The sequence below is a fragment of the Cupressus sempervirens genome, chromosome 10 (genome assembly GCF_028749045.1).
Source record: "Cupressus sempervirens isolate cs-2001-9-10 chromosome 10, ASM2874904v1, whole genome shotgun sequence".
NCBI classification, from domain to species: Eukaryota; Viridiplantae; Streptophyta; class Pinopsida; order Cupressales; family Cupressaceae; genus Cupressus; species Cupressus sempervirens.
This window is the reverse complement of record NC_143127.1, coordinates 326,409,767-326,436,180: the sequence shown is the minus strand read 5'-3', so window position 1 is coordinate 326,436,180 and position 26,414 is coordinate 326,409,767. Positions and strand designations below refer to the sequence as shown.

Here is a 26,414-nt window from a genome sequence, read left to right as displayed (position 1 = left end):
TTCCCCTTTTAGATTGCCATCATGCATGGGTATATCTCCCCTCACCTTATGATTGCCTGTTTAACTGCCTTGAGAAGTCTGATTGTCCTTTTCTCTTCAGGATCTACTGGTAATGCTTCCTCTGCCGCTTGGACCTCTTCCTCTTCCTCATCTGGTTCATCACTGCTCACATCTCCAACTTCTCCAGCCCTTCTTGGATTACACTCCAAGGTTTCAAGCCTTGCCAATAGTGTATTGTAATACTCTTGCAATCTTGCATTTTTCTCCTTCAATTCTTGTCTTCCTAGCAGTACTTGTACCTTTAGGAGGCATCTTGAATCTCCTTTACCCAACCTTCAACTTCTTCCCTTCACAATAGACCTACTCCCTTGCTCTGATTCATCTATGATGCAGAGCATCCACATAAACACCAATCCCACCTATCAGGAGTACCTCCCCAACTTATTTGTTAGAGTCTCCCTTTCTTCAAATTTATCAACACCTTTCATCTTATGAGGCTTCTCTAAACCCTTTCAAGTCTCGCAACACATTCAAACTTGTCTTTTGACTCAACTGAATGCCATTGTACAATCTTTGTTAAAAACTATCTACACATACCCCTCTTGGTAACTCCATAGCCCTTAAGGCTCCTAGCCTTTCCTACTTGATCCCAAGATCCCTGATCAGACCTGATGGAACCCAAATCTTCACAAAATTAGGGTCTCCATTTAAACAATAATGTTGGAGATTTGACGAACCCTTGTCATTGATTCACGTTAAGATGCTAAAGCACATTGAGAATAAGTGCTTCCTTTATCCAGAGGAATATATGATGGTGACTGTAATATGATCTGTACAGATTCAACTATAAGTCTGTTCTTTTCAGCACAGTGCAAAGGTTGAGGCATCATCCAGAATGAAAAGCTAGCACTGGATATGGCAATGGCATCTAAAGGCAAAGCAACATGCTTTGTTGTTCTAATGAAAAATACACGAATTATATAGTCCAATGAAGTAAACAGGGATACTTCTTGATGTACCTTAGAATGGCACTGGTATTATACAAACTGAAGGAAAGATTATGAGTACTGAAGACACTTCCAGTTTTTTTTTTTATCACCACAAGAGTGTTGAAATGACTGGAAAGCTTTGGATATATTATACATCAGTTTATGAAGCAGTAACGGCAATACCTACTTGCTTCTCAAAATGATTTTGGTATCGCTATCTACAGTAAAAGCAAAACTGGAGGTCTCGCAAGGAATTCAAATCATTTATCTTTACATCTAACTCTTCTTTCTCTGTTTGCAGGCACTGAAGCATGGGTACTACTTTTAGCACCATGAATGATGCACTCGTGAGAGGAGAAAAAGTCTTCACCGGATGCTTGATATCTATCTGGAACATGGCAATTAGTCCCTGCAGTGATATTAACATAAATAAAGATGAGCGTTTGTGTTTAGAGGAAAATATACATAAGTAGCAACGTTAATTACATATACATAACTAGCTTTGAACGGTGATAGCTCCCAATGATAAAAGTTTTCATGTGCACTAAGAGTAGACCCAGTCACCCGAAGTCTTCATTGGTAAATACGGCAACAAAGATGTCTGAAGTATTACAAGGCATAACAAATACTTGAATAGCAAGAGCGATAGACTTTGGAGAAATTTTCAGAGCCCGATACAATATGTATGCTGAAGACTAGATAATGGACGGGCTTGCTGGAGAAGAGCCTTTGGAGCATTTTTTTTCACCAATCGTTGTCTAGTGATTTATATATAATGCATATTTTGTATTTGTTATAGGTTAAAGGATTTCTTGTGGACCTGGAGGATGGAATATTGTGAGCATGTTATGATCGTTCCTTAATCCAGATCTTGATCAACGTATATGCATTCAAATAACTGGAGAGATTTGAAGGCTACCTATATCATTGCTTGTGATTTTATTGCCGTTCAGAATATATGAGAATGGTCATATAGTGTTGGCTTTAATCCCTTAGAATAATACCAAATTATAAATTAAAGCTCACGCTATGTAAAAAAGTATTAATTTATTTGTTTTGAAGCAGTGTGTCATTTGGAAATAACCATATGACCCATCATTCTCTATAAATAGGAGATTGAAAGCAAATGAAGATACAATTCATATACATATCCAATTCCTAAAATTTTACACAAGTGTGTTGCACAGTTGATATATTATTTTCACATTGGTAGATATAATGAAGATTTGAACTAAGCTTGTGGATTGTGGATTATTGAATATATTCATATGCGATTCTGGAGTTAAACTGTATTGGATGGATCATCTGTAAAGAGTGTCTCCAATGTAATTTTATTTTTGGCATGATCAATAAGAAATATTTATTTTATTTGCATGAAGCTTTAGAGTTAAAATATTATATAGTTTCGTTCTTTATAATTATTATTTTAATTTTATAAATAATTTATATGATAGATAAGTGGACACGATCAATTATAACATTTTAAAATTGAACATCATAGATATTGAGAAATATTTATTTGTTTCCAAATCTATGTCTGGTTTGTCTCCGAACCACAGCAGTTAAAATACATTGTTGCTTATTTTAAAATTGTGTCCATATAGTTGATATGTCGCATCTTGATTACTAAATTGTTTATAATTGATGTGTGTAGAATTTTATAAAGTTGTATGTTTTAAACTTATAATATTGACTCTATCACTTTTTGACACTGGTCTTTATATTTTTCATAATTCACAATTCGTACGTTGGTAATTATTTCATATCTTTCCTTTGAAGAATTAATATTTTCATTTGTTGCAATATCTATAATAATTACTTTTATTTAAAACATTCATATATTCATTATTTTTAATTCATAATTTGCAAATTTGAAGTTTTCTATAGTTCTTGCCATTTGGAAAACTTTCGTTGCATTTGTATTCTAACTAATCTGCTATAAGCATCCTAGGCTTAAGTGTTTTGTTCAGGATTAGGTATACCCACCTTGGTTTTGCAGAGCCAGAAGTGCCGGGATTTGGATCACAGCGATCAATCATGTCAAGTTGGCCATAACCTATTGGATATCTCAGCATCAAGTTGGCAAGACTCGTAGGATTCCAATCTGCGGTTTTGGGAACAAACAAGACCCTTGACTTGTTGAGCATTCCTTATGCCCTCACAACAACAAACAACATTCCCAAACATCTGATAACCCTTTCCACTCCTTAAAATACCTTATACAATCAGATCCACAATGACTGTCCCAAACCTCTCAAACATTCAACATACATTATCCCTTACACTGTGAATCAAGTCTATCCCTTCCCAAGGGATTTTCCATACATATATCCTTTTGGAGACACTTACCACAACACAAAACAATGCTCATACCCAACCCAAACACCACTGAACCATTCTCAAGGCAAAGCTGCAGTTTTACTGTCATTAGGACAGTCAGAACAGCTACTGAGACAGCCACCATAAAAGGAGTTCCTATTGAATGTCCCTCCTTATTATCCCCTTGGACATGTTCAAAGCCAACCCACACATCTCAATTCATCCACTGATCCCCTCAAAAAGATTCCTTATTGTATAAAATGCAAATAGACTTGACCATCTCTGTCAATACTGTTTGCATTCAGGATTGCTGCAAAATGTACTAAGCTCTGCCTTTTTTGGTATGTGTTTTCCAATGCAACAATCTCTTCCATTTATACGGAAAATCAATCAATAAGAGATATGTTCCACATGGGACATGTCTATTCATTATTACAAAATTAACACAATGACAATTATAATTGTAATATATATATATATATATATATATATATATATATATATATATATATATATATATATATATATATGAGAATATATATATGTATATTTCCTAATGGTTTTGTTATCTGACCAAAAATATCAAAACATCAACACTTCCTCTTAGGGATGATAAACAGATGGATAGATATTACACCATCGATAATATTAAGAATGACACAATTTTAAGTGTATCTTTGATTTGGTGATCTCCACCATTTTGATATCACATTTGATATCATGAGTATTGGCCTCCTGAATATCAACATATGATATTCACCAAGTACTGTGAGTAAGGGCCTACTAAACATCAACACATGATATTCACCAAATACCTTCAAACAACTCATAGATTGTGAAGTGAATGACATCTAACACTTAGTTGTTGATTTACAAGATATAATTTATCATGATCTGTTTCAACATTTATATAAAATGTATATCATGATTTAAGTTATTGTAAGAGCATCACCTTCCAATAACTTTTGCAAATACAAGTGATGATCATTTGGAAGTCGTCACTTCCTCATGATGTACATAGGGGGCCATGCAAAATGGTCATAAAACAACACTCATGAATCATAGTCCTTTGATTGCTACAATTTCTTGATCACTTGGGAAACCATTTAATCATGGTCTACTCCCTCTGAATCAATACAACCAAGATCATCAAAAGGTGACTGAACCATATCCTTTGTCTGCTCCCTCTTTTTCTAAGGTTGCCTCTAATGAAATGTCAGATTTCCTTTGACTATCGATTTGAAGATATAGTGGAATGATGTTGTCACTCTTCTCTATAAATCTAGAGCAATCAATTCTTCCTTCTTATGTTGATGACAATTCTCTCATTTGGTCAATAATTATTAAGGGTCAGCATAGAGTGATATATATTTTGTTTTTATGTCCCCTTGCTCCATGATGGCATTTATTATTTTTTCCTTTCATGTTTATTACATTACCATTTCGAGTGCTCCTTCACATTCAAGAGATATCTATTTGTTGCATATGACATATTGTTCTGTATCCTTTCCCTCTGTGAAGGGTTTGAGATTTATGTACTCTATCGTTGAAGAGTCATGCTTGTTTGGATGGTTGTGTCTCCTTATTATTATAAGTCTGTCTATTCTTAATATTTCGATAATCAAGCCTGTTGGCATGTATATTGATGCCTTTGTTTAATTGATGATATAGACCATGATTGATGACTAGACTATGATTAGGGAATGGTAATTGGGCTTATAATCGCTACTTGTATTTGGCGAGGTCCTATTTGGCGAAATTGTCCAAGGTCTGAGTTGTAAATTTCCTTGTTCATTTGCCTTTCTTCCCTCATATTGCATTTCGTTTGGTGTTCTTTCTCAGATGCAATTGAGGATATCTTCTGGTACTGAATGTTCAATTGTTCATTGTTGCCTTATATTATGGTTGACTACCATTTGTCCTAAGTTGATATTCATTAATGCTAGAAGTAAATATTTTATTCAATCATGTTTGCACGCGTTTGAATCCTTTGAGCTTCAATCTCTGAGACAACCATCTTGTGATACTATGCCATCAATCCAACTAACTCTCTGTCCATTGATTCTTACATCTTTGCTTATTTAGAGGATGTCCACTATTTCACCAATGTCTCCTATTATAAATTTATGAGTTTCTCCTAGTGATGATTAGTCAGGAGATTGAATTAATTTTTCAAACTGTATATTGTCTAGGGATTCGGTGAGTTAATGGCAAATGCGATGCAGCATGTCTTGATTGTGTTACTTGTATGTTTCAATACAAATCACACATTTACCAATAAAAGTATCAATGCTCAGTGTGGATGATTGCCCATCAATATCAAATAAAATTATGGAATGTCCAATTTATTTTCCTCCTTTGTATGAATTTTTCTCCATATCATTTCTATTCTCTCACACATTTGCAGCATAGCTCTGATACCATGTTGGAATTCAGGATCACTGCAAAATGTACTAAGCATTGCCTTTTTCAGTATGTGTTTTCCAAAGCAACAGTCTCTTCCATTTATATGGAAAATCAACCAAGAAGGGACATGCCTATTCATTATTACAAAATTAACAGAATCAATTATAATTGTAATAATAAATTTTATATATATATATATATATATATATATACATATATATATAATTTCTTTATATTATATCATAATATTATTTAGTATAAATATATAAATTAGAGAATATATATATGTATATTTCCTATGGTTTTGTCATTTGACTGAAGCTATCAAAACATCAACAAATACCTGGTTTGAGACATGAACCAGTCCCTTTCTTCATTGGATACACGTGCGAATAGGTGCATGGTCCTCTGCAAATGATTGGACTATCAAATACAAGCATCACCCACAGTTTAAGAGCTTATTGGATGGAAAAGAAGATTTTACATTTTAACAATGCCATTGGTTAACCTAGCAAAGAGTTTTTGAACATGTTTCACCAAAATAGAGATATCTTCCTTCAAACTGAATGAAAAAGGATGCCACTAGAGTGATCTAAAACGTTGATACAAATAAAACTATACACAGTTTTTTTAATCAAAAGCTTTACAATTTTAATAACAAGCATTTCAATACCCATATTTTCAGCAAGCTTATTCAAAATTTACTGTTTTTCTACATAATCAAATTCCTTAATGACTATGATTAAGAGTTTGAAGCATGCCAACAGGGAATAATGTTTTGTTGTAAGTAGATCATATGCTTGTAGAATGCAAGAAATGGAGATATGAGTCAGAGATTCAAAACCTATTCAAAGATCTAATAATGGAATTTTTTCAATGCTGTACAAATACGCCAAAATGGAGTTGATTCATCAATCCAAGGTATTACCCAGAGGGTTTCAACAAGTTTCAAAATGAGAAATGATTGTGATCGGTGAGCGATTATAGAAAACCATGTAGATTTGCAAAGAACTCTTGAACTTTACAGTCAAATTCATGGATCTCAACCATTATATTTTTGTAAGAGCATTTACAACGTATCTATAACCATTCCCAATCACCGAGACCAACCAACTAACTCAAACTACTCTTAATCACTTGTTGTAAGAAGTTGTGAAGCAACTCCAAAAAGTTGCTTGACAACTTTTGTTCATTTTATGCAACTTTTCCACTTTTGCCTCAATGGCCAATCTATTGCCCCTATAATCACGGTCTTCCAAATTTGACAATTTGACCTTATATACCAATGTTGTGCAACATGACAAGTTTCAGGACTTATGACTTTAATGACCCTACTAAGATGCTGATTAGCTTTCAATGACTTTATTACATCATATTTGGTCCCTTTAGACCTTATTTACATTCATGGTCCATCAAAATACAAATTTTCTTATTTGACCTCTTGGAGGCCCTTGGAGCAATGGGATGCTCTTGCACCGTTCGTCCCCATTAACATATCAATGTAAAAGGAGATATAACTTTGCAACTTTTCACACGGAGCTAAAGAATATGACAATTATAATCTCCTCCTTAACCAATACTCTCCCTTAATGGCAAGATGAGTGTGACATCACCTCCAACTTCTTTTTCAGGTACTCAAAAGTTTCCTTTAAAAGAGGGTAGGTAAAGATATAGGCAACTTGTTCTTTGGTGGCAACATATTCTAACTTCATCTGATTGTTAGCAACTTGCTCTTTTAAAAGTGATAATTTGTTGGATTATTTTTTGTCTTGGAGTGCATAAATGAATTATTGTATGCATTAATTGCACTTGCATTGTCACAAAAAATAGATATGGGATGATCAAACTCCACTTGTTTGTCTTCCAACGCTTGCTTCATCCATAGAAGCTATATGTAACAAGAAACGACTGTAATGTGTCAAACTTTAGCTGTATACAAAGAAATTGATTCTTATTTCTTACTAAACCATGAAACAAGATACTTTTCTAGGAAGAATGTACCTCCCCAGATGCTATTTCTATCATCACTATTGTTGACCCACTTTGCATTTGTGTACATTGTGAGGAGGAAATCCTCACCGCTTGAATACCATAAACTGAAATCTATAGTACCTTTTAGATATTTGAATGTCCTCTTTACTACACTTACATGAGTTTCCTCTGGTGTATGTTTACCGCATAGATCAATGGATTAATGCACACAAACAATGAACAAGAACATCAGTATTGCTTTTAGTATTCACATATGCCACGAGATTACATACAGATGATGATTTACAATGATTCCAGATGGAGTATAAATACTTCTTGCCGAACCTTCCCGAAGGGGTCTGTTGGCTACATAACAATACTAATCTACCCGTCGGCTAGAAAATCTTTACCGATGACATGAACCCGTTGGCTACACAGTTTCTACCGACGACATGATCCCCCCCAAAAGAAAAGTCATCTCTTGGCGACTTCAAAACTAACGAAAATGGGAGACCCCAAAATACAACATAGAAAGAATATACACTAGAGAGGAGGTTGTGATCCCGAAGAATGCTACTGCCGGCGCAATTCATAGACTTGCTTCGTCCGGATGCTCAAATCCTTCTGAATCCATGTGTTAACCTTTACGGCTTCCTTCAGAAGAAGCGCTGCATCCATAGCCTGGGTCTTCGCTAATTGCAATTCCTACTCAGTCGCTTCCTCATCCTGTAAAAGTGCTGCATGCTCAACTGCCCATGCTACTTGCTAGCTGGCCAAATCCGCATCTGCCTTTTCTCTAGCCTCCTTCTTTGTTGCTAGAGACCTCTCCACTACGACCTTGTCTGCTGCCCTGTTCGCCTCCCCATGCCTGCGAGCATAATAGACTTCTTTGTACAATCCTACTATCTCGTGCACCAGCTTCTCCATGGGAGTGTTGCACGGCCCCAACTCAGGCTCTGTGGCCCAATCCGCCAACATCTCCGGTGTCTCGACTGCTAGCCATAGTCGAAAAACCCCTCGAATATAAGCTTGGACCAAATGCCACTCTCTCCGCCGAGTCATAGCCTGCAATGCCACATTGTGTCTCTTCTGCAGCGCAACCCGCATAGCCCTGAGGTAGTGTCTACATCTATCCTCATTTGATCCATAATCCTCGACACATCGTCTACGGTCCACTCCCCATCACTACTCGTCTCTGCCACTCTTGCGGTAACCATGTCCACATCTGGTGCCGCCTCCTTCCTAGGCGCATCCTCGGATTGTGGAACTGCCACCTCTTGTGGCTTCGATGTGGCTTTGGGTCCTGGGGAGACTCCTCCATGCCTCGAGGACTAAATGGACGATTCGACCTTCTGCAGGAATGAGTCGGAACTACTGCCGCATAAATGCGCTCGCTCTATCCATCACCTCCATTCTCTCGGGCTTCTCTGTTCGTGCTGGCTCGATGCTCTCCTTTTGTTGTGCTGATTCCGCTGACTGTGCCTATGTCAACAAGGAAGATGAAATAGTGACCACAGCATCTGAATTAATCACATCCAAATGAACTTGGGGTTTAGGCTCTGGCGCTGGCAACTCTACCAACTTTGGCTTTGCTGGTGCAACAGGGTTTGGCGTACAATCCTGGGAAGGTATACCCTCGGGTGAAACATCTGCCGTGACTGTTGGAAAAGCAATCTCTGTAGTGGCCGCCGGTGCAACATTTGTCAGCTGTGGGACATCGTCTGCCACTGCCTGTGGGACATCTGCTATTGTCCGTGGGACCACATCTGCCACTGCCGGTGGGGTCATAATGACCGGTGCATGATGCTGACCAAACGAAGGAATGTGTGAAATGGAGGTGGACAAGTGCGCCGAAATTGGCAACTGAAGCAGGGTGAAAAATGTGGATTGGCTAACTGCTGGTTCGCTGCCAACTTTTGTAGAAGTACTCTCTTCCTTGTACTCAGCCCCACTGCTTTTTGAAGTGTCCTCCCATCCTTTGTCCGTGTCCCCGTAAGCCTCCAATCCTCGGAATACCTTATTTTGCCCCGCTGCTATTTCATCCGTGTCCAAATGTCTCTAATAGAATATTGGAGGCTCTCCTTGCGCCAACTTTCCCATCGGCGGAGTATAAATACTTCTCGCCGAACCTTCTCGAAGGGGTCCATCGGCTACATAACAATACTAATCTACCCATTGGCTACAAAATCTTTACCGACGACATGAACCCATCGGCTACACAGTTTCCACTGATGATAGTGTAGCCTAAAATCGGGCCATATAAAATACTACTTGCATGATTTCTAGATATGTAGTTATGCCATTACATTTAAACTCGCAATCATTGATCCGTACAAATTTTGATTAGCTTTAGGACATTCATCGTCCTTCATCACTTGTATCTTGTAACCATGGGGGTACTCACAGGATTGTAGTCTTCTACCTTGAACTTCTTCAACATTTCCTTAATATATACTTGGTTTGCAAAATACATGTTCCATTAACTGATTGTAATATTTGCAAACCAAAGAAATAATACAGCTCACCAAGCATTGGCATCTCTAACTTATTCTGCATGGTAATTGCAAATTCTTGGCACATATCCTAACTATTGCCTCTAAAGATAGTATCATCTATGTAAACAACAATAATTAACATGTTATTACCATCATTTTTGACCTAGAGTTGCTTTTTGCAAAACCTTCGTTATCATTTCGCTATTGCAAGTATTTGTCTAGTCTAGAATGCTAAGCTCTAGAAGCTTGTTTTAACCCATCCAGTACATCCTTCAAGTTGCTTACATAGTCTTGATTTTCTGAAATACTAAATCGTGCAGGCTGTTCCAAATTTCTATTCAAAAAGGCTGATTTTACATCCATTTGAATTTTGAAAGACTGAATTTTTTGAAGCTTGCAAATGCTAGGAATATTCTAATTTCTTGTTAATTCTATTGAATACTCTCAACTTGTGCATATCTATGCTTTGCGCAATTTTTGGGATGGGGATGTGTTTCCATTACGGGTACAATTTAGAGCCAATTTTTAGGGAACGATAGGGGATGGATATTAAAAAAATAGGGGAATATATATATATATATATATAGAGAGAGAGAGAGAGAGAGAGAGAGAGAATTTAAATATGCATATCATAACATTGATAAACCATTCACCATAGACATTTTAGAAGCTCAATACATAACAATTAGCAAATTAGCAAAATTCAAGTACTTTAATTAATATTGCGTAAATATAGTAAAAATTGCTCAAAGGCTCCATGTTCTATGCATGAAATGACATAAAGGGAACTCCAACTAAAATACGAAATAGTAAACAAGATCATAGAAGTTCAACTACATTATCAAATGTCCATAAGAACAAACATCAATAATGATATGCCAAATATATGGCTGTCCTCTAGGAATCAAAACCAAAATCAAAGTCAGCCTCTGAGTCACTAGTAGTGGTAGGATGAGAGTCCTCTTCCAATGGAACCCTAAGAAATCCTTGAGGCTTGTCATCCTCCTCAACTTGCATAGCATCTTTAGGATTAACATCAGAACTTAATGCTAGAGTTTGATGATACTAAACATTTTGCTGACCCTATGGCCGTAATGCACTGTGAACAACCACTAACTTCTCCAATCATCGAGATATAAGATTGTTCTTGTTGACTCGTTGGATGAAGTTATATGTAGACCAATTCTTCTATACAATAGAGGAACTCACAACTTGTAAAAAAGACGAATCAAAATAGTTCTCAACTCAGGTGCATCTCTATCATGCCATGTCCACCATCCGATAAGGTCCCTTTGAGCGAATGTGGCTCTATTGGTCCTCGCCTCTGGTCTACTAAAGGTTGAACCATGAAGATTGGCAAAGTCAAGGCACTGTTCCAAAAGTTTACCAACATCATCTCCATTGTAAATTTTTGAAAGTGCCTTAAAGCAGCCCTCCACCTGATTTGAACAAATAAAAAACATGTTAAATAATGAATCATGATTGATGAACATTGAAGATTTTAGAGATAATTATAAGAGATCTACTTTGCAGCTTGGTATTTCAAATTTCAAATTTAAAACTTATAATTTCAGATTTGAGACCTACCTCAAAGTGTTATTCAATGCATTTATACAACATAGGGTCCAAAAAATGTTCTTGTAAGCACCTTCTACTATCAAGCTAACTTACACATTCAGGCTAAATCAATGACTACTTGCACAATATTTGTAGGTCCAACCTCTTTCATAACATCTTTAAAAAATTGAAATTGGATGGCTGCATCATTCCTTTTCCTTGAACAATCTATAACTCTTAAGAAAATAAGAGCTCGCTGTGTTAGTGACAATAAGATTGATGAGTGATTATTGCCGGTTATAATTGCAAAGTCTTTCAGGAATAGTTAATAATTGATTATGTGTTAAGAATTGTCCGTTACCGAAGGAAGTTAGAACGTGATGGTTGAGTTGCAACCCTTGGGATACTATAAGTACATTCTCTTGAATGGGAATAGATATCATCATAAGCCCTTAGAACATTGTCATGTGATGTACTTGAATGAATATTAATGAAATGAGCAGTAAGGTTTCCTAAAATTGTGTTTTCTTATTTTTGTGTTATGCTTCATTATGTTCATAGTATGCATTGAACCAGTTTACTCGTGACGGTAAACATTTAGCATTGTTGCCAACAGAATCTGGGAAGCAACAAAGGGAATGGAATACAACGGATAGATGGGAATGCCCGTTCATGACAATATTACAACCAATGAACGAGTGACAAAGCCTTTTGAAGGAGAACATGCTTTGACCACAGAAGTCCGCATTCTATTTTGGGCTGCCATCAAAACATTTGTATGAAGGGAGGTGAGATAAGAAGTCACCGAAGATACCGTGTAGGACAGACTGAAAGTAAGCCCTGCTATAGATAGACTGTTGGACAAACTACCTCGTTTGTTGGCACAAGCATCCCTCACTTAAAGGAATTGAAGGGAGGAGATCAAATGAGAGCAACGTCGACAACATATCCTGAGAAATTTTGTTGGGAACAACCGTCCGGAGGAGGAAGGACATGATGGAATCCAGTAAAGGACCAACCCATGAGCTTTAAGTTGTGGGAAAGAAGAATAAAAGGACACTTGTCAATCTGTAATGACAAGCTTGTGGGGTCGATCCATGTTGTACGGAGAAATATAATAATAAAAAGTGTTTTGTTTCATTATGATGCTTTGTTTGAATTGATGCCCAACTTATTAAGTAAAGATAGAAATAAGGAGCAACTAGATCCCTTGCAAACTACACACCAAGCTTTAATTTTTGCACAACAAGCCGAACGGAGACGAAGGTTAAGACCACAGCTGGAAAACTCTCACTTAACAACAACTAGCCAAGCCCCAAAAAAATTATCTGGGAAAAAACTAGCCAGTTTTTCAAAAAATCTCGAAAACCTAAAATATAAGTCAAATTTAATTAAAAATACTTTTTTTCACAAAATTCAATGAGAAGATGCATGTAATGAGTTAATTAAAGAGAACACAAAAGAAACAAGAAGAGTTTAGATATAAATAAATTCATAGTGGGTACAAAATTGCATTCTACTGTGGAATGTGTAATGTTCCCATTTTTGGCAGATTCCTGCAGTTGGCCAAGTCAGTTCATCATAGCGATCCTCGTGAGTTGACAGGGTGTTTTGGGGGTCTCAATTATGGATTTACTATTTTTAGTAGTTGCTATTTTTTGTAGTGCAGTGGGTAGCTTAACAGTTGGTCGTCACTTGCAGTTAATCAGGTTAATAAATTGTATGAGCTCTTATTTAATTATTAATCATTAAGTTGCATTATTGTAATAATGTTTATATTATTATAATAATGACTTTAAGAGACATTTGTAAAAAGTGTATTGGAAAGTTTCTAGTGTTGAGTTCTTTTGGGAAACTTCCACAATTTCTGAAGTGTAGTTTTAAGCAAACTTTGGCCAACGAAAGCTTATAAATGAGAGCTCATTTCATTGGGAAAGACACACTTGATTATATATTTGCTTTATTTGCCTTTGTGGCTTTCTCTTGAGTTTTGAAGTTTGTGCCCTTGCTGTTGTATAAGGGTTCCTGAGTTTTGAAGATTGTTTGAAGTCATTGCTGATGTATAGTGATTTCAATATATTCTGGCTATTCATTTATCCTCCCTTACTGTAATTGTCTGTGGCTCGGAGTTATTGTGTGGCAAAGAAGTATCACTGGCTGAAGGAAAACGTATATCTCATTGCAATTGTAGGGTTGCACAATCATTGCATTTCTTATCAGAATTTGGAGTTCGAATACCTGGCTGTAGTCCCTCAGTATGGCGTTTTAGATTTGGTAGAAGGTAGCATCAAATCAGTTTAATGTTTGGGCATTTTCGCAATATCAGGGTGGTTGCATTTAGTGAATCGATTCTGAAATTGGGGACTATATATACCTCCGATTCTGATTTAGAAGGCTGTTGAGTGAATTTTGTGGCTGCCGATTGGTCCTAAGGCAGCATTTAGAATTTCTGGGGACCTGGCGATCGCTCATGGTGGTTGGTTATTAATATTTATGAGCCTGCATTCCATGAATACTGGCAAGGTCTGTGTTTAAAATAATGGAAGCCTGCGTTAGAGTTTGGTAGCCTGTAAACATGTTTGGGCACACCCGTAACAGACAGGTGGGCATTTTCTGCTAGCCGTGGGTCATACTTGTGTTGGTGGCATGCATTCATGTGGGGTAACCAACCATTAGTGGCAGCCTGCACATTGTTAATGAGTTGGCATGTGGCAGATCACATTGAGAGCCGGCCAAAGTTAAGCAGTTATGCACCAGGTTTTTAATACATTTAAGTTGATTGATTATAAATTCATTATGTATTGTATATGCCTCTTTGAATAAGAAGTGGATTTGAGTGTTAATTTTCTATGCTTCTTTCAGTTTTGATATCATTTATACATGTTCCTCAAAATATCATAAAAAAATTTGAAAACTATAAAACAAAAGAATACCAAGGTTGTTCTCATTTACAATAGTAAGTTCTAGCCGGCTAAGGGTTTTTACAGAATGCTGATGGCAGGAAGCAAAATAGTAAATAGTTTCTGTCAAAGTAGAAGTAAATTCTAAATAGTAAATGTGTACATGGTCAATACAATCACATCTTCCTCTTCCCAGTTCTACTAGCAGAAAAGAGAGGGGATTGAGGCTGTAATGTCCCTTGGCCAGCTAGCTTCAAATATCGAAATAATCTTCTCAAAATTTCAATTGCAAAGACTAATACTTATACTCTAAGGAAAATTTGTGTACACGCATTATACTCATTGCAAATATCAACTCTCTTCATAATAACCCTTAGATGTTTCATATATACCAATCTTCCTGATTTTGTATTTTCATCAACAATTATACTCAATTATATCTATTCTGCTGCTAATTTGAGGGTTTGTATGTAATTGGGATAGTTTCATGGTTATATAATATCACCATGACTATTCACCCTATCTGATATAATATATATAAGTGGACTGATATGGATATCTTGAGAATACTAGTGTAAACTTTCTCTTTTATGATTTTTAAACTTCTTGTTCACTGATTATTTGACTATACTAATATAAATCTTTCTTTATATTGACCTCCTTTAGTGTCTTCATGTTGTACTTGTAATTCACATGACTGTCCTTGTAATCAATCCTACGTGTCCCCCCTTTCTCAACAAACTGAATGTCCTCTTATACTTGTCAGTGAATATGTCAAATTGTCGGGTAATGATGTGCTTATTTTCTTCATCTAGACATCGAATATGCATCTACTTGTTATTGATTCTCTGATGTATGTAATGGCTAATGATTCTTCCTGATTTAGAAAAGGCTTAGACTGTTTTAAATACACTGAATCTGGAAATATATTTTTAAATTGATAAGAAAGTCACTCTATCCTTGTTCGTAGTCGTTGATGTGCATCCCCATTATCCACTGTGGCCTTTTGATCCCAAAGCGGCAATTTATAATTGTGTAAGATGGACGCTTATTATTGTTAAGTTGATGCAAGTGTTGGCTCATATCGCTAACATGGATTATATTGTTGTGTTGGCTTCTTTTGAGATTTCTTGTTTTGATTCAGACCATTTTTTCCTTTTTGCAGGTTTGTATTCCATGAACCTGCCAATAATTCCGTGATGCTCACTAACTATATGAATGTCTGTGATAAGAGGCTTGGATAAATTTGTTGTAGTTGTGGTGGATAGCCTTTCACGGTGGGTCCTTTCAATTGAGTGTGATTCTTTATGATCATATATTGGGTATCAAGTGTCTCTGATTTGGCAAGAGACAATTTTCAATCAACTTCTTCTGTGCTCAAATGGTACTAGTCCGTTGATTCCTTTGACGTTGAACTACCGATGGGTCTGCAGTTTGACGTACTGATGTATTGATCCTATTTTGCTTCCATATGCCGCTTGTATATGGCTTTTACCTATCCGATATCCAAAAAATGAATAATCCTCTTCTGATTTTTCCATTTTATATCTGCCAATCTATCTCCTCCGCCATCATTCCCCCTATGCTACCTCCCTTTGTTCTTTGGAGACGATTAGGAATTATTTTCTTCCATAGCTGTCTGCGAATCCCCTCCCTTTTTATTTGAATACTATTCTTCCTTGTATATGCGGTGAGAGGAAATGGTTGTGGCTATTCATTTAGTTATCTTTTTATATTTGATTTTTAACTTGTAAGTTTTGATACAATTAATATATCTTTAAAATTCAACCATAATACACATATATGTATTATGTAACTTATATATAGTATTTAATAATATTTATAATATATTTCAATTGTATAATTTAGAGTTACATTATTATATCTATGTTATGTACTCTAAATAATTGATACAATTCATTTATTTATTGTATTATTGTTTATTATTGAATTCAATTGGAGGAAATTAGGGGACATGACATAGGCTTTGAAGAGGAGCCCTGCATTGGGAACCTAAGAGGAACTGTGAATTGGGAACCTAAGAGGAACCCCGAAAACCCTTTTTCTCTCCATTCCTCAAGCCTCCAAATGTTAAAACATAAAGCGGTGAAGAAAAAATGAACTTTTTTTGCCTATATTGGTGGTCTATTCACGCGGCTGAGTCGGGCTTAAAAACTCTAATCGCAAAAAACTCAATGATTTTGTCACTTGCCGAGTCACAATTTGATATGGCAAAAACTTGCCACCTCCAAAAGCTCGGTGATGAGTTGATAAGTGCCTATTATTCAGTGATCATGCCAACTATGGTTAAGACAACTCGTCGATGGATAACCAGTTGAAGATTTGTCCGAAGGGGACCATGGAGGTGTCATAGACGATGACCATGTTGGTGCTATGTGTTGTAACTGAAGGAGAACTCTATGGTTCGCCAAAACATTGACAAGTAAGTAGAGAGGAATAGCATGAGGAGACATGGAAGAGGTTAAATTTGATCGAGGAAATGTGAGAACAATTCATACACCTACCTTGCACCCCGTGGCAAGGCAGGGTTGAAGTAAGCGAAACCCAAGACGAAGGGAGAGTAGAGGTGAGTGAAGAGGACACCAAGGCAAGGAGTGTCAGAGTGACACTGCACGATGCTCAATGTAACCCATCGAGATCCAACCCTACTAGTTCAAGAGCAAGACAAACCGGTCCATTGCAGACAGCCGAAGGAAACATGTCCCAGAAACAAAAATTGCCAAAATTCACTGGCAAGGGAAGGAAGATCCCATTAGACATTGCCGTATGTGCAAAACTATCTAAACAACAAATGGAGTAACAAATAAGGATAGTGGATCCAAAAATTCCTTGCGACCACATGAGTTGTCATTGTTTGGTACTCCGATATGAACAAGTACAACATTAATACATGAGACAATCTAAGGAAGGAATTCTAGTAGAATTCAAATTGCTTTGAGTCGACAATGAAGTAGCAAAAATATACAATTCGTAGTAGGAGAAGAAGGAAACTATATGTGCATATAATCGAAGGCTCAATAACTTACTTGGGTGAATGACAACTTAGTCGGCAGATGAATTGAAGAAGAGATGGTTTGTCGAGGGATTAAATGCCTCTCCAGAAGAAAATGAAAATAGTATCGCCATCATACGCAAATGCCTACAATAAAGCCGTAAACTTGGAAAGTGAAGGCAAGGTGTTGAAAAAAGAAAGAAAGAAAGAAAGTCGTCCTCCGAAAGTGATGAATCATCGGGAAAGGAGACCAAGAGTGAGAGTGAAGATGAATCCCATAAGGTGCAAACCCTTCAGAAAGACACGGAATGTATGATGCCCGAATTTAAAACAATGAAGGGAAGCGCAGGATGGAGTGACAAAGGAGAGATGTGTAGAGTGTGTACACGAAGGGGTCGTGTCCGAAGATATCATTGTGCAACATTTGCCAAGTGATGGCTCATTGCACTGAGGAATGCCCATACAAGTTGAAGACTAGGGGTCAACAGGGGCTCTTCACACAGGAGCAAATGTCTACCTCCGGAACAACCAATCTGAACCAACAGATGAATAACATTGCATCATCTGGTAGATTCTGAAACAATTGACGTGGAGGGGGATGAGGTAACGAAAACAAGAGTTGAATACAATATGATTCAAAGGGGCAACCGATGATTCAGTGTTGGGCGTATAGCCAGTGGGACCACTTTGTCGAAGACTGTACAAAGGGTGACGCATCTCAAAAGTTGTGTCAATGGTGTGGTGTTGAGGACCACAAAGATGCCAATTGCTCGAAGCCCAACGTAAACTTACTCAACATTGAAGAAGAGAAGGTTCTTGTGGTCACCTGAAACTAGGCAGAACAAGCGGTGTATCTTGATCCCTGAATGAAGAAGCAAAGGGTACGAGAGGCAAGGGAAGAAATAGAAAGGGCCAAGAAAGTAAGGAAGGATACACATGTGGCAGCAAGTACCTCCGGGCAGACATAGGTAGAAAACAACATACTGCAGTAGATGTTAAAATCATAGGCTCTATAGTCAAAATCCAAGACCTTCTCTAGACTATGCCTTAACTGAAGACGACACTATTGAATTCTTGCATCACACAACCAAACCCCACTTCTCAAACTAGTACTGGACAACAAACATGCATTCTGGGAGGGTCGACAATGGACCCCATGTTACTGGTGGTAAACAATGGTCAACTCTTGGCTGTAGTTGAAATTGGGATTCTAGGAATAATTTTGATGGATACCATAGTTGACAGTGGGTTAGGGGTAAATGTCTTGCTGAAGGAGACATGGAAGAAGCTCGAGAAGCCTACCTTGTGGCTGCCCACTTTCAACTTATTGCTTTCAAACAAATAGAGTATAAAACCCCTCAGGACATTGATGGCTTAACAAGTAACCATCAGTAGGCAACCATTTGTCTTGGACTTCGTCGTGGTTCTGCTAAAGAAGAAGGGGTATGATGCCATTCTCGGTAGGGGATGGTTGGTGGCAGCGAGGGTAAACCATAGCTAGAAGAAGAATACACTCTCGATGAAAATGGCGGAAGGTAGTTCGTTATCTACCTTTGTACACAGATGGTGAGGGAGGAGATTGCCTCTTCTTTGGAGTCCAAGTCAGACTGGGACCCTGATGGAATAGACGAAGGAGAATTTGAATGGAACCCAACAAGGAGGTTGTGTTGGAACTGGAAGAATGCTTGGAGGATGACGCAAGCTCGATGAACGGACTCTTCCGTTCACATATGGAGGACTACAAGCTTTTGCATAGCTATATGTTGGGAGTGGAGGAAATAGGCCAAGGTGTAGAGAATGATGTGTTTCTATCGGAGTTTGGGGAATACAAAGAAGAAGCTCGTGTAATGAAAGCTCGGCTCACAAATTTGATGTCAGAAGGCCAATCAAGTACGAAAAACCATCTGTACAGGTTACTAACCTTTGGGACGTGAACCCTAACTCATTGGTTGGCGACAATTCGGATTTTGAGTTGAAAGCGACAACTTTTAAAATCATCATAGAATCTAAGGATGTGTTTGCTTGGACTTATAAGGACCTTAAGGGTTAGCCACTAGAGTTGCTTGTACAACGCAGACCTCTAGTACCTGGAGCCGTACCTATGCGGAAAAGACTATATAGAATGAATAAATATTATGCCACCAAAGTTGATGAAGAGATCCAATGCATGCTCGAGGCAAGGATCATATTTAAGGTTCAAACAAGTGAATGGGTCTCATCCATTGTAATATCATTAAAGGAGGAGGCGAACCAAATTAGAATGTGTCGATTTCCAATGCCTAAACAACGTTACAATAAAGGATACCTTCCCTATCTCGTTCACAGACACAATATTGGAAGAGGTTGCCATGTATGAAACATATTCATTCATGAACAATTTCTTCCCCCTTAACAAGATGATGTGCATTTGGATGTGTCTGATTTGCAATAGGTGCAACTCTTGCATTAATGGGTGATTACGGCTTGGATCATCCTATCTATTTCACTAGCAGACTATTGTCTAGGGCCAAGAAGAACTACAGCGCGATGGAGCAGGAAGCTTTAGGAATGGTGTACGTGGTGCAAAAGTTTAGACACTATCTGTTGGCGACGTTCACATTTTACGTGGACCACCAAGCATTGATGTACCTAGTGAACAAACCTATCACACAGGGGAGGGCAAGCAGATGATTACTGCTACTTTAGGAGTTTGCGTTCGTTATTGTTGTACTACCAGGGAGGAGCCATGTTATGATAGACCAACTTTTCTGAGATCAAGTTGGGTGAGCCGCTCAAAGGAATCAATGATGACTTCCCAATGCACATCTGTTTTGCATTGGTATCCTTCCAGAGTGTACAAAAGCATTGGAAAATATCTATCAACCTCACAGTTTCTGAGGGAGATGTCACTAGGAGAGCGACGAAAACTAGTATTGAGAAGCAAGAAGTTATGATTGATCAATGAACTCCTGTATAAAATGGGACCAGACCAATTGTTGAGAAGGTGCATGATGGAGGAGGAAGTGCATAGTAGCTTGTGGCAAGCCCATGAAGGTTCGACAGGGGGACATATGGGACCATACATGATGATGCAGAAAGTCTTTGGCAGGGCTATGGTGGCCTACATTGTACAATGATGCTAGGGAATTGGTGATCAGTTGTGACACTTGCCAACAAGTAGGCAAACCATTAAAATGATATATTATGTTGCTCAACCCCTTACAAGCCTAGGAATTATTTGAACAATGGGGCTTAGACTTTGTAGGGTCGGTGAAGGTGAGCAAGGCTTAGAGGTGTCAGTATGTGGTGGTAGCAATAGAGTACTTGACCAAGTGGGTAGGAGCACATGCATTGCTGGATAACTCGGCCATAAGCAGAACAAAATTTATTTATGAATTGATCATTACACGATACGACATCCCTATCCAGTTGACCAATGATAGGGGAGGTCACCTGGTCAACCATGTCATCCAATTGTTCACAACCGAGTTAAAAAAATTTCACTTCCTATCGAGTCTGTACTACTTGCGAGCCAATGGCGAGGTGGAGGCAACAAACAATATCCTCATATTAGTGATATACAAGTCTTGTAGGGTAGAGTAGGTCGACTGGGAAGAAAGTTGTCATCAATGCTATGGGTGTACTGCACGACATACAAAGTGACAATAGGACAAACACATTTTAATTAATGTTTGAACAAGAAGCGATAGTATCGACAGAGTTTATGGTCTCAAGCCTCCGCATAGCCATTGAAAATAGATTTGGTGATATGGAAAGTGTTGTTTAGTGTGGAGCCTGATCACTCCCCAAGTGGGAGATTGTTAGTTTGTGGTGATTGATCAGGGAAGTACTGTACATACTCCATAATCCTCAGCAGGGTTCGGGGCCGACATGTTGTAACTAATTTTAACCCTAAAGCGAAAAAATACTTGTATAAAAGGGCTTAGGGTTAGGGATTGTTTGATTGTGGGTGATGCGAAAATTGCTTCTTGCGGCGGTATTGATCTGTAAGGGATTACAGATTGTAATCAGGTTGTAATCATTGGATTGTAATAATATTGGACTTGCTATTTGGTGGACGTAGCCTAGGGATTAGGTGAACCACGTTAAATCTTGGTGTCCTGTGTTCTATATAGTGCGATCTAATTATTTTTTGTCATTGTTTATATTTGCACGTAATTGTTATTTCTATTCGTGGTTTTATCCTAACTGAAAGCCTTCGGGAGAGATTATATAAGTTACAAGTTAGATGAACGGAGACGAATGTGGCAATGGGGAACGAAGGTGGCACAACTTTGCCGTAAAGCATGGCATGATAAACTTCTGAAGCAAACAAGGTTTCAACTTGGACAATTAGTACTCAGGTACAATGGACACAATGAGATTAAACCTAGCAAGTTCAATGTGAAATGGTTAGGTTTGTACAAGGTACGTGAAGTTGGTGATAATATGGCAATCAAGCTATGGACTTCCAATGGAAAAGAGGTAGCCAACACAGTTAATGGTTCAAAAATGAAGAAACAAAATACAGGTCCTGTTAGGTGGAATCATGTAGATTTAGGACAAAATAAAATACAAAAAGATATAAATAAAATAAAATAAAAATAAAAATAAAAATATATAAAAATATATGTAAATGTCAAATAAAATAAGCCGATTCGGAAAGTAGATGAAGACACACCATACAGACAAAGGAGGATACCAAATAGAGTTAAGAGATTTGGAAATACTGTATGACAAGGGAATAAAGAGAAACATCGCATGACAAAGTAACACTAAGATAAGAAGGCCGTATAGATCGTATGACATATGTTGATGTAGTGTGCGAACTTGTGTTGGGAGCTAGACTGTTTTGTCGTACAGATCATACATAATAGGTTGTTGTGGCTTGTGTTGGGAGCTAGAATGTTTCGCCACATGAACCATACAGAATAGGTTGCTAAGTGTTTCCCTATGTGAATGAGGTTATGAATGAATATAGTACAAACTATGCACGTTGCGAATGAGAGAAAGTGTTCGACATTCAACCGTACAATAGGAGGAGATCGTAAACAAGTGCACGATGGACCACGCAAATGAATGCTATTATAAGGTTTATACCTAATGTTATAGAGGAAAGCAAGCAAAGACGGAGCACACATTCACCCTAGGACATTGAAAGATTGAAGAGCCACAAGAGGCACATGTTTGTGAGAGAAGATTATATATGCAAAGGCGAAGAGAAACAATGCGTTGAATGCACCCATAGATATTGAAGGCATGAATTGTAAAAAGCAGAAACTACTGGACATAGATGTTGGAGAGGCTACGGTAAGGTTGTAAGGCATTGGAGGTAGAAAGTACACACAGATGTTCAAAAGTGCAATCCACGAAAGGCCAAACCTGACGCCGATGGGAACAAAGACTTCATATGGTGATCACAACTGGAAGAATATATAATTTCCATGTGGATCCTATTGAAGAATTATCGTACGACTAAGACGAATAAAATGTGGAGCTAGCTACATGAAGCCATATACAGAAAAGAAAATTGCTAAGCCGAATGTAGGAGAAGAAAAGGCCAAAGCCCTAACGTTTTATCTTGCACAAAAGCCAAACAAGGAACAATTATGTAATTAGACGAAAAACACACCTAGAAGATGAAGTTAGCAGACAGTTCCAGTAACATTGGTGCGAACATGAATAGGAGTGCACAAATCTTGCCCTTAGGCATGTGAGTTGTAGGTCGCACATACACAGGCAAAAAGAAAGTGAGACCGAAAGTGCAAAGACATGTGGCTTTTGCAGTTTCTGCGAGAGATCATTTAACGACCAAACAATAACCTTTGAAGGTCGGAATGGATTAGATTGCCAAAAATGGTGGCATGGGAGTGCCGAGATTGCACATAAACAAGTTATCAACGATAATTTGAAGTGAGCACCTATGCAATGGGTTATCCAGATGCCCATATTCTGTATTAAGCATTTTGAATGTCCCTTGAGAGCAATGATTGAGACGTTTCACAGGTTTTCAAAGAAAAGCAACGTCCTCTACATGAACCATTTGATAGAGTTTTCATTCACCACAACGAAATTTAGAAGGGTATTCGGATTTCCAAAGAAAGGACAAAAGATTAATTTAAAGGCACACAAACTAACTCCAGAGGTGAATGTTTTCTACATTCAGTTAATTTGCAGGGACGCGAGTCACTCAAAAAGTCCTTGCAAAATAGGGGAATAAAGAAGTTTTTAATCAGGAAAGACCATGAGAGATGTGTGATGGACATAATTAAGAGCCACCTAACAAGTTCATTCTGTGCCTTTGATATTTCTTTCCTGCAAGTCTCGCTAATGAATAGTTTTTTGGGTGCAAAGTATATGATTGGCGAACATTATCATCAGATTGTATGTATGAGTTCATGACTTTGCAACAGAAGACTTTTTATATGCCACACTATAGGATCAAGCTACTTTTGGACGTTGTGGTTAGACATATCCTGCATGATGTTCTGCTGAGGGAGGTCAGAGTGGGACCATTAGCACTTGGCGAGCCCCCCATTATGACAGGTCAGAAACAGGCCATGCAAGAGATGGATGTAGGATTAGATCACGTGGATACTGATAGTGGATGACATGATACATCTAAGAGCGAGAGTGCCATAGATGAAAATAGCAATCAGGTTGACGAAGAGGATGAGGTGGAGGTAGTGTTGAAGCCTTTCTCATTATTTGTACGTCCTATGTTGTCTTCCATGATGCATTTGATACTTGTTGCCAACAGTCCCCCCATCCTGACATTTGGCCAAGTCAGGGCATCTGTTTTTATAACTCCACCAATAGTGACGATGGAGAGAGCCCCTTGTGGTGATATGGGAGATAGAGATTGTAGTGACAGAGGGAGCCCTAGTGATAGTACATGACACAGGGAGCACTCTAGTGATGATTCTTGAGATGTCTTTGGTGGTAGTAGATATAGTTTCGGTGGGAGGAGCAATTACGGAGTGTCACCCTTCGCCATCGAGAGATGTGGCTAAGGAAGTTGAGGTGATGGAGATTCCAGAGATAGAGGGTAGCAGGCCACATAAGCCTCAGGTCTGACTAGAGGTGATTGAGTTGGACGCCATTGTGACAGATGATGTTGCACTATTGCCTGATCTAGTGAGAGTCGGTTCCATGGGTGTGACTGAGTAGGTAGGAGAGCATTTCATAACACCTAGACAGAGACGTCCACGAGTGATGGGGTGTGTGAGTGAGTAACTGATGTAGCAATTTCAGGTTGCACCGATGACTCAAGGACCTTCTATCCAATCTTCGATGAGATAGGACATTAATCCTGAGGTAATGAAGTTGGACAATGTAGGACAAGAAGAGGTAGCAACACCAGAGTTGGAGGGTACAAGAGGCGGAGAGAAGATGACACTTGCGGTGGCAATAGATGTAGCAGAGGATGTTATCCAAAGGTGATGGTAGAGGCTGTGGTATAGACAGCAGAGGAGCCAACACATGATACAATTGAGAAGGATGTCGAGGCATATCTTGCCGCTCTTACCAATGTGGTTAATAGAGGTTGACATATTGTGTTTGTGGCGCAATGTGAGGAGACAGCTAGGGTAGCTGCAGAGAGATCTCAGGAGGAGATGGCTACCCAACTAGCCACCCAACAGGTAGATTGGGCGAAGAAGCAAGCAACACCTATGGCTCAATTGGAGGCAACCACAAAGGACAAGATTATGGTAGAAACACAGTTGGTAGAGGTTACATGGGAGAAGTGTGTAGTGGAGACATAATTAGCCAAAGCCAAGGAGTCATGCGATACAAAGGAGGTTGAACTAAAGGATGTTGCGCTAATGTTAAAGGAGGCAGTGGAGGCAAACCCACAAGCATAGGGAGATTTGGATATTTGTACTCAATAGGTGTACGAGCTACTCGAGAAGTTGAACCCTCCAACATTCCAACCGGCTCTAGGGATGCTTCCTTCTTCCTTATCTGAGTTGTTTTCTTTTATGTATAAGGTGTAGAATATTATCTTCATTTTGTTTGATGTTGCCAGGAGACAACATTCTCTTTTTGAGGAGGATGATGTTGGCGGTAGTATTTGTAATATGTTTTAAGAAGTGTTTGTTACCGAAGGAAGTTAGAACATGATAGTTGAGTCGGGACTCTTCGAATACTATATGTACATTTTCCTATATGGGAATAGATATCGTCATAAGTCTATAGAACATCGTCATGTGATGTACTTGAATGAATATTAATGAAATGAGCAGTAAGGTTTCCTGAAACATTGTGTTATCTTATTTCTATGTTATGCTTCATTACTTTCATAGTATGAATTGAATTAGTTTACCCTGTTAATGTTTTAGCATCAGTAGAAGTAAATGATGCTTATCTGATATACTAATTTGTGTTTATGTTTTTTAGATAAACTGTTATTGCTGATCCTTATATATAATATATATTATATATGTAATATAATATATATTATATATTATGCATTAGATATCTTTTATATATATATATGATATATGCAATGTAATATGTATTATATATATTATGCATTATATATTATTATATAATAATAAAATAATATAATATAATATTACATATATGGTTAATATATTAATATTATATATATGTTAAAGATGAGTTATGCATATAGTTGTTTATAAACTAAATGGTGATTAACTATAGAGACATGTCTCCTCCTCTCATATTATACATATATGAGATTCAAATCTGCATTTGGAAATCATCAATTACAATGGCAATGTGAGTATATTTGTAGAAACGATCTCAGTTACTTTAA

The 26,414-nt window shown here is 37.8% G+C and overlaps 1 protein-coding gene across 2 annotated transcripts in view; it reads left to right on the top strand.

The window, feature by feature from the left end:
* The window catches only part of LOC149533942 (putative mitochondrial import inner membrane translocase subunit TIM21), a 173,383-nt gene that overhangs the window by 114,971 nt on the left and 31,998 nt on the right, over positions 1–26,414 (top strand). Inside the window, exon 8 of one of the 2 annotated variants that reach the window (XM_089804300.1) lies at positions 1,291–2,276. The exons of the other annotated variant lie outside the window; for it this stretch is intronic. Coding sequence (XP_089660426.1) covers positions 1,291–1,317 — 27 coding nt within the window. The 3' untranslated portion in view covers positions 1,318–2,276. Of the gene's footprint in view, positions 1–1,290; positions 2,277–26,414 lie in introns of those variants that run through there. 2 annotated transcript variants of the gene reach the window in all.